The sequence below is a fragment of the Copadichromis virginalis genome, linkage group LG22 (assembly GCF_057382275.1).
Source record: "Copadichromis virginalis isolate Kocher_CV1m ecotype Utaka linkage group LG22, C_Virginalis_male_GT1.1, whole genome shotgun sequence".
NCBI lineage: Eukaryota > Metazoa > Chordata > Actinopteri > Cichliformes > Cichlidae > Copadichromis > Copadichromis virginalis.
The window spans coordinates 22,304,786-22,315,215 of record NC_140638.1 but is presented as its reverse complement, the minus strand read 5'-3'; the positions used below and the strand labels follow the sequence as shown (position 1 = coordinate 22,315,215).

The following is a 10,430-nucleotide window of genomic DNA, read 5'->3' as shown; positions in this document are numbered from 1 at the left end:
TCGAATGCAGCATGGATGGTCTGACGTCAGCACGACGTAAGAAGAATCCGGTTGACTGATGACAGCTCACCATGGTGACGACAGTTCCAGCAAGTAATAGCACCATATTGTCCCTGAACTCATGGGCTGTTTTTTAAAAATAGATTTTATTCTTATCTAAGCACATTTTGGATTGGCTACAAGAACCGTTTTGTTTCGAAAAGTACAGACTGTTGAATCGCCTCCAGTCACGCATCAGAGTTAGTTTAGTTGTTTTAATTAAAAGCCAGCTCATTCATATGTTTGTTTATCCACATTTAATGTAGTTATCTATCCATCCATTTATACTCTTCTGCTTACGTGATAACCCATATATTCAACATGCAAAATATTTATGCAAAGATATGTGTTGCTTCCATCTACATCCAGCGAGCTGACCTGAAAAGGAAAAGTCTACCTGTTCCTCTTTTCAGTCCTAAACTTACTATGCAATCACCCATCTCTCTGAGGCCTGAAACGCTGTTTATAATTGTATATCTCCCTCTAGTGTCAGTTCTTTTACGTGCAACAGATTGCTCCGCACACGAGCTACTGAATTTTTACTAAGTGTTACTGATTTTTTTTAAGATGTAGTAGTAGCCTCTGTATTCCAGTTAATATATATTTTCTTTGTTACATAACCATACAACAGAAAGTCAATGAAGTTTCACGCCAGCATCCAAGGCATTTTTTTCTTTGTTTTTATTGACGTGGTATCAATACAATCAAGTACTGTAGATTTTGTATAAGCAGACAAACATTTTCAATCAAAAAGGAGTGCATTTTATACCCAAATTCTATTGCATAGTGCACACAATAGCCTTGTAAGACAAAAAAAAAACTATACGTTGATACATTGTACATTACACAAATAGAAAATAATACAAATAATCCTTCACAAACAACTCTAGAATGCTAACTACAAGTTGTAAATGCTCTTAACTCATCGATGCTGTTAAATACCATTTATATGTCCCAGGCTTCGGTGGTCAGTTTTGGCATCCCTATTAAATTATCATAAATGTATAAATACATCTTCATTAATTTCATGTGCAAATGGGAATGGCCGTTTGTATACTGAAACTAAAACAAACATATATCCCTTAAGAACCGAAGCAAGGCTTTTGTGATTTTTTTTTTCTTTTTTTTCCTAATAAAGAAAAACAAAACATTTGCGGTACATGGATCTCAGTGACACTTGTTAAATGATTTGCACACAGAGCAAACTCAGCAAGCAAGTGACATTGTCTAAGAAAATATGAGGACAGAGCGTAACAGCCGCATGTAACTCTCATCACCGTTTCACCGTGTGTCGAAAAAGAGGTGATTCAAAAAAAAATAAAAGGCAACATACAGTACATAACGAGACTGCTTTGTAGACTCACATAGCAACAATGATACATAGCAGTTGTCGATGTGTTCATGTTATGAGACAGAAAGGGCTAAGAGTAAGTGCATTACATAGAAATAGAAATACTGATTAAGCCTTATCCTCACACTAATTTTCCAAAGCGACGTGAAGAGTTACTGTTTATGCACTGTGACCCACCATAAAACAGTCAAACATTATACATTCATTCTAATGGGAAGGCTAAATGTTTGGCACCATGCTCGTGTACATTGACATTCTTCCATCATGATGTAAGGTAGTCATAATTCAGTGTTTACGAGCGTCAGGGCAGCACAAGTTAGATAGAAGCACCAACCTTTGTTTTGTTTTGCCTAGATTTTATTATCTTTTGTGATTCGTAACTACAACTGGTGAATAAACATTTTGTACATTTCATAGTATGTCTTTTTTTATGTCTTTTTAAAAAAAAAATTGCTGGTTCGTGACTTGGCACAAAGTAGTTATTGCACGCCTTTACACCTTTCATCTTTAGAGTGTTGTAAAGTAAATCTTCTACAAGATTCTCTTTAAAACAAAAAACACAACTCAAAATCTTCTGGTGGAACACTGATGGGACTGTAAGCCGTTCCTACAGTTTTGTAACTTAATTTTAGTTTATTATTATCCTCGCTAACGTTTTCGGGACCTGAACGCCAAGGGAACATTGTGACAAATCCGCACACACAAACGCACGCAGTGACACAGTGACGGGCTGAAGGGTATACCTACTAAGCATACAAGTGCACGCATGCACAGAGTGGATCTTTAATACTTCATCCAACAGAAATGAATAAACACACCTCTGACCTACCACCTCTCCCAGAAATCTGGCGTGGTTTTGTTAAAATGTTACACAACCTGCATTTCACAATCTTCAGGCCCCAGTCAGACCCTTTCACTTATTTATGGACTAAAGGCAAATTGATTCTCATTTCCAGCCGTGCACTTTGACATTATCCGGTTCTGAAACATCCTGGCCACAGATGTTACACTAAGCTCAGCAGTTAAGCAATTTTTGACACATTTGATTTAGAAATAACTAGAAAATCCTGTCATTCAGAGCTACAAATGATTAAAAATTGCTCTTATTTGCCTGACATCTATCACAAACAACACAGAAACTGGCAGTGAAGGACGTAATTGAATTGTTGTTGTTGTTTACTTATCCTTTTGCCTCCTTGTTTTCTCAGCAGACTCAGGTTTTCAAAATCTTTGTGGATTTTGCATCATGTTGTTAAAGGATTATATTTTTTTTCTAATGTGGCAGTGCAGACGGTTCCCTTGGAATCAGGGAAAGGGTTTTTAATGACATTAGAAATCAGTGATGTGATGGTTAAAATGTGTGAACAGGATGCCTGGGATAGTGATGAAACCAGATCAACAGAAGGAAAACAGAAGGAAACAGGCCATTGAATCAGCAGTATGTGTGTCCTTACTGTCCATTTGTCCATAGACACTATCTATTTTCTGGCCTGTGAACACTGACTGTGTACATTTTTAACAATGTCCTAAAGAATGATGGTGGGGGGTGATGCAGGGGTCTTGCTTGGTGGTGCTGATCTATTTAAAGGGCAATTTAATGGTGTCTACCTCGTTAAATGTGAGGTCATGTTTATTTGTAGAATTAATTGTTCTGAACTGCATGTAAACTAAATTACAAGAAAGAGGAAGACCTATTATTTGAAATTTGTAGGTTACTAAATGCATAGTGAAGCAGAGAAACTCCCTGAACAGGTGCATATGTTCACTATCATTAAATATATCTCACCCTAAAACCAACTGTTGCTGAGTTCAATCACAACTTTTTTTTATGTAGCAACAATTTAAAATCCTAAAAATTTCAGTAAAACTTAATAGTAACACACCACACCAAATACTTCGTTTTGGTATTGTAATGTATGCCTATATTTATTGTGTTGTATTTTGGCTTTTCAATATAATTCTAGCAATTCATGATTTAAATAACACACCAGGGCAACATGACTGCAGCGATGACCTCCCCCTCCCCCCATCAGAGTTTGGTGATGTCGTCCTTGTGTCAGAGCATGTGGGCAGGTTGTGCAGTCACACGGGAAGGTTTCTAGCACATTAAAAAGTAAGGCACTAAATAGTCTGAATCCAATAAACAACAACAACAACAATGATGATATGGACCAAATAATAACAATAAAATTATGACAATATAATAATTAAAATAAGCTAAAAGCTTAAAAAAACACAAACATAAAACACAATTAAAACACACATTTGAAGGACACTGAAATAAAGAACACAGTATGAAATTCCTTCCCCTGCCTTTAAAAACTCACTTCATTCACAAAGTTTTTGTTTCGCTTGTGCTGTTGAGGGCAAGACAGATAAAGACTATGGCAATAATATTGAGTATTTTATGGGTTTTGTGTTTCTATAATGGCTGCAGGTATTTTAGGTTAAGGGCTGCACTGAGGTGCCAATCTAGCAACATCTTTTAAGGAAAAGATAGGGTTATGTGGGACAGAGCAAGAATCCTGAGAAGGAAGAATGGATGTACTCTGTAGAATATAGGCCATTTGCCTGATCTGAAGGCATCTGGACCCATACCTGGTCACCCTCCTTCAGCTCTAAGACTGCACTACCAGATGCCTGGTCCATGTAGCCTTTCTTGTATTCATCATATGTGTAAGTGGCTGGTACATTGTTCTTATACAATGCTACCCACAGGCTAGTTCCCTTTACATGCATGTGGTATGCAAAGTAGTATATACCAGATAAAGGAGCAGTGAATATGCCAGTAGAAGAGCTGTAGGCATTTTGCCCATTGTAGAGGGTCCTGTCAAATTTGATTGGCATGCCTGAAGGAGGGAATGGTGTGGTAAGGACAGCTGTGAAGGCTGGTGCCACAGAGGCGGACAATGGAACTTGACTATATGCAGGGCCTTTTCTGTCATCTGGAATTTCTCCCCCATCTAACTTTGAACTCTCTGGCCCTGCAACAACTGTATGGCCATTTCCTGGAGGCCCAGGGGGTCCTGGAGGGCCAGGAGGCCCAGGTATGCCATTAAGTCCAGGGGAGCCTTGTTTCCCTGGAGGACCCTGGGGACCTATAGGACCTTTCTCACCCAACTTGCCCAGCCCTGGAGGCCCTGGAAGTCCTTGTTCACCCTTTAGGCCAGGGGGACCCTGTGGACCCATGGGACCCATGGGCCCCTGAAGACCAGGAATGCCCGACTGGCCCCTGGGGCCTGGAATTCCCATAAACCCTGACTCCCCTTTAGGCCCCGGGGCACCTGTTATACCAGGATTCCCAGGGGGGCCAATATGCCCAGCCTCACCTTTAGGTCCAGGTTTTCCGATAGGACCATTGGGCCCAGGGATGCCCTTTTCCCCAGGCATACCAGGTTTTCCAGAGTGTCCATTGGGGCCTTGGTCACCTCGAAGGCCAGGCAGTCCAGGAGGACCCCGGGGCCCGAGCTCTCCCTTCTGTCCTGGTATTCCATGTTTTCCTGGCAATCCCATTGGACCTTGAAGTCCTGATGGTCCTGGTTGTCCATCAAGTCCTGGCTTCCCAACTGGTCCAGTTGGTCCTTGTTCTCCTTTATCCCCCGGGAGACCTGGAAATCCACCATGTCCCTTTTCTCCTTTTAGTCCATTTGGACCAGGTTTTCCATAGCCATTAGTTCCAGGCATTCCAGGAGTACCCCTGGCCCCAGATTCACCTTTTGGACCTTGTGGACCTGGTGCTCCAGGAAGTCCATCTAGCCCAGGCTTCCCCAACCCAACTGGCCCTGGCAAACCTTGTAGTCCCGGGGGCCCTGCCTCTCCTGGGAGTCCTTGATCACCTGGGAGTCCATTATCACCTTTAGGACCAGGTACTCCAGGCAAACCTTTTAGTCCTGGTGTGCCAATACCTGAAGGACCAGGTGGTCCAATACTCCCTTTTGGGCCAGGAGAACCCCTTAGACCTGGAAGCCCTGGATTCCCATTTCCATTCTCGCCCTTAGGCCCACGATCACCTGGTGGGCCAGCTATACCCTTTATTCCTGGCTCGCCATGGACCCCAGAGGGGCCTCTCATACCTGGAAGCCCAGGTTTCCCATTCAAGGACAGTCCAGCTGGGCCAGGAAGCCCAGGATGCCCGGGAGGACCACGGAGACCTGGTTCACCACGAGGGCCTACCTCACCATTAACCCCAGGCATCCCCTTTGGCCCAATCTTTCCTGGGAGTCCCGGAAGTCCAGGCTTACCAATTCCCGTAAAGCCTGAAGGTCCCTGAGGACCTGGTGGGCCTTGGGAACCAGGCTTTCCCAGTCCAGGTTTCCCTGGAACGCCTGGTGGTCCAGGGGGACCTCTTGGTCCTGGTTTCCCTTGGGGGCCGGGTTCCCCCTTCACTTCCATCATGGGTGGCATATCTAGAAAAAATATGTACAGGTTGTTAGGACTACTGTTACAGGTATTATTATCATCATCATCATCATCATCATTATTAAGTACTTTAAGTAAGTATTTTTTTAAATTGCTGATGTCCGAGAGAAAAGATGTCATCTCAATCCACACTACTATGGTGACTGGATTTTAATAACTATCTGTAATACAATTAGTTGAATTCTTTGAGAAGAATAGATAAGATTCTCTAGACTACTTTATACTACTTTGTACTTAGCTGTTATGGAAACTGACAGACTATCCATCTTTTCAATCAACAAGTGTCTGTGAGTTTATCATTAAAGAACTGTTTGAATCAAAAGATATTTTTTATTGAAGAAATTTTTCATTTGTAAAAATACTGGGTAATTTTTTAAATAAGAGTTTAACTAGTACTACAAAGAGAAGGCATAAAACCAGGCTGGTTGTGTTCTTCTGTTGTGAAATCAAAGAATTAATTATCTACATACAAGAAACACTGAAAATTCGAGAAATACACAAAATATATTACATGATTATTATCTAAGAAATTAATACTTTGCATACTTCAGTATGAGTTTAGAGACTGAAAAGTCATATCTTAATCAGTGGCATAATTCATTTCCATTTCATTTTCTTTTACTTTATCAGTGCTGTGAGTGGCTGAATATTACCCAGTCTGAAGGTACTCTATTAGACTAAATTCTGGAAAGGTCACCAGTCCATCACTTGTTATGTAATCACAAGTGACAAACACTTGTCACTGAGTTACCTTTGATGTTGTCCTAACTGACTCAGTTGGAGTTCCTGTTAAGGTTATTGGAGTTTACTTTTGATTTTGAACCATAGAGGAAAACAGCATTAAAAGTGTGCCACAGGTTGTAAACTCTGTCATTAATCTTTCCTATAACAGTGGAGTGCAACACAGCCAGGCTTAAACAGGAAAAAAAAAACAAATAACACAGTTACTTAGCAACACAGTTCCTGTCTATTGCACTCCAAGTCTGATTAAATGGTGAATGTTAGCTAATAACAAGGAGATCTTTGTCAAATAGAACTGAGGTTGATTGCAAAATGTCTATTACTTGATGAGCTTGCCCTATCTGATCCATTTAGTCCTTTAGTCATATGAATTGTTATTCTTAAACCTTGGTTTAAGGTTGATGTGGTTTCCTGTTTGCTGCATCCTGTTCATCCCTAGAATGTCACCCTTGCCAGGCCTTTGAACACTTTCCAGAAATAGTTCATGGCATTCCTAATGGAACCATGGACCAATATTGCCCCCTACAGACAGCTGAAATTTTCAAGCAGTTTGCTATTGAGCACACCAGAAAGATCATTGCTAGTGTTTGCAAATGACTTAGCACAATTGCTGTTTTACTGCAAGGGATAGCATAATGTGTGAGGTCTGTGAAAATATGAGGCCAAAGAAAAAGGACTGACAGGCTGCATAGTGATCCACAGAGCTGTTTTCTTCCTGCACATAGCAGGATAATATTTTCTTTTTTGCTATTGTTATGCTACATATTTTGTTCTGTATAGTGTTGTGTATATTAAGGTTTTTTTGTTTGTTTGTTTTTTTTTACTGTAGTTTAGTGTATTGTGTGACCATAGGAGGAAATGGTTTGGTACAGTAAGAATTTGCTGTGACAGCTTGCATGAAAAGACTTTTAGGAAATTAGAAGATGAGGATTTCAGCATTTCAGAATCTGACAAAGTGTGTAAACATTTTGACCACTATAATTTACATAGTGGCTAAAACTTACTTACTGACAGCTCCCTAATTTTGACACATAATTTAATGTTTGGGATGAGATGCAGCTGTTTGTGGGTTGTTTTGCTACATGTATGAGCTGTTATGTGAAATGAAAAAAAAAAAAGAAATTTCAAAAATGTTAAGACAAATATGCCAAAATAATTCAGAAGAACTGCACCGTACCAGACTATTATTTTCTGGGGTAACTGACTTCTGTTGTGTATCAAAGTGAATGCTATACTACGCTGATATAAACAGCACAAGAGGCTTTACATGCTGCTTTGTAATGCAAAAGAGCACTTACATTTGCATGTACTTTTAGAGAGCGATTTTATTTTTCCTGCAGTGGTCACACAACAAAGTAAAGAGAAAAAAAACACAGACAATTTATAGAGCAGTGCACAGAACAGAACTAGTCCACAGTGCCACAGCTTCTCAGTAACCTCACACAGGGGCTTATCCCTCCATATGTCTTATCTATGGGCATCCTCTTTCCTCTGTAAAATGTTTACCTGAGTACCTGGTCCTTCATGTTGACACATTTTCATAACTCTGATGTGCTCAAGTCACTTCTCACTAATCAACTGTGGGATCGCAGAGTTAAAAAAAAACAACTAAATTTATTACACAGCATCAGATGACTCACAGAAATAATTCTGGAGAATAAAGCTGTTCAACTGAGACACAACCTACTTCAAAAAGTGTTAAACAGCCAAAACCTGTTCACACTGTAGGGAGCTGTGCTGAGAATGCTAAATGCTCTCACTGTTTCTCTTTCATTTCATTCATTCAAGACTTTCTCTAATTATTTTTTGCTAACTTCAACTGTTGTTTGTTTGAGAAGTGAGCCAACAAAACTGAGAAAAGCTATAAAATCTAAAACAAAGTAGTAAAAGCATGCTATGCACTGTGCACACTGTAGTATTGTACATTTATGAATGTTTACATTTAAATAAATGCAGTCCCTCTGATAGGATGGGGAGCACAAGCAGTCAGAAGATTAGGTTGTTAGGAAAAATTTGAACATATAACATTTTACAGCACCGTTAATATAGCACACACAGAAGAAAAATTAGGTGCCTCAAACCAGAGATAATGATATGGCATTATTTTTTGAGATATTAAGCCAACCCAAAAAGTCAGGCTGTCTTAGCCGACTGTGGAAAAGAGGCAGTCAGCTGCTCCATTAGAGGACTGAATAATTTCATTAGTAATGCAGTGTGGACACATTACCACACAGTGGCAGCAAACTCATATTCAATGTACCACATATATCAGAAATCCAACTTCTGCCACATTCTTTTCAATTCTATTTATACAAAGCATGCCTTTAGCTGAGATACACTCCTTGTATAGGTCTTTGATTTTTTTTGTCTGCCATGACTGGGACAGTTGTCATCTTATTAGCCTGTCTGTATGTCTGTCAGACCAAGTGCAAAAACTTGGTTCTGGTGACACCTACTGAAAGGTGAATTCCAGCAAAGACCAATGACATATTCCAATTTGATGCTCTATTATGCCCTATATCTTTTAATTATGGTGCCACTGGCCTTGCGAATGGTGTAGTTCGAGTTAGATTAGAACTGATTTAATCTTTTCTAGATTTTTTTTTTTTTACATTCTCTCCTGGGGGATATGTAATAAATGGTGATATCCAGTTGGTAAGACGAGCGATTTTAGCACACAATGTGCAGTCAGAGCTTCATGTGATTTGGTGCTTTAGACATAAGGCTACATTTTATGGAGGTAGTTCATAACCCCAGTTTCAAAAACGGGTGGGATGCTGTGTAAAATGTAAAATGTGTGTTTTATAAAACACTGAATGCAATCATATGCAAATCTCAAAACCCCATATTTTATTTAAATTTTAAAAAAAACTTTTAGAAAACATCAAATGTATAAACCGAGAAAATGTACCATCTTAAGAAAATACTAAGGTCATATTTTGAATTTGATGTCAGGTAAACATTTCATAAATGTTGGGACAGCGCAGTGTTTCTCATTGTATAGCATCCTCTCTTCTTTAAACAACCGTCTATAAATGAGTTAGAACTGAGGAGACCAACCGCTGGACTTTTGGGAAAGGAATGTTGTCCCATTCTTGCCTGATAGAGGATTCTAGCTGTTTAACAGTCCTGGGTCTTTGTTGTGTTTTTTGTTAAGGTGGTCTGGACAGAAGGCAGGCCAGTTTAGAATCCGCACTCTTCTACTACAAAGCTGCGCTGTTGTAACAGATGCAGTATGCAGTTCAACATTGTCTTTCTCAAATATTCAAGGCCTTCCCTGAAAAAGACGTCATCAAGACGGGCGCATACTGTGTGTTTCTCTAAAACCTGTATTTTACTTTCAGCATCGAGCATCGTGCAAGCTGCTAGTTCCATAGGTGTTAATGCACCCCCATACCAACAGAGATGCAGGCCATTAAACTGATCACTGATAACAAGCAGGATAGTCCCTCTCCTCTTTAGTGCAGAGGATGCATGTTTTCTAAAAACACATTAATTTTTCTGATTTGTTTTAACAAAAAACAGTTTCCCACTTTGCCTCAGTCCCTTTTAAATGAGCTTTGGTCCAGAGAAGTCGGCAGCATTTCTGGACCATGTTGAGTTCTTTGCACGATGAGCATTAATCTGAGTTTTTCTGATACACCGGCTACATAGGGGATGACAATGTTGTTGTGTCAAAAACTGGTTCACCCGAAAGACAAAACTCCAAAACACAGACTTAACAATGTGGTGTATGCTGTACAGTGCAGCGAGGAATGTCCAGACCTCTACATTGGAGCGACCAAACAGCCACTTCACAAGCGCATGGCACAACACAGAAGAGCCACCTCCACAGGACAAGGCTCAGCTGTCCATCTGCATCTTAAGGATAAAGGACACT

General features: G+C 40.0%; 1 protein-coding gene across 2 annotated transcripts in view; it reads right to left on the bottom strand.

Annotated features, from left to right (window-relative positions):
- Window positions 1-696: 696 nt before the first annotated feature.
- Window positions 697-10,430, bottom strand: part of col8a2 (collagen, type VIII, alpha 2) — a 54,380-nt gene continuing 44,646 nt past the window's right edge. For both annotated transcript variants that reach the window (XM_085446860.1, XM_085446861.1), the window contains one exon: window positions 697-5,796. In XM_085446860.1, the coding sequence (XP_085302986.1) occupies window positions 3,893-5,796 (1,904 nt within the window). In that variant the 3' untranslated portion in view covers window positions 697-3,892. The remainder of the gene's footprint in view (window positions 5,797-10,430) is intronic.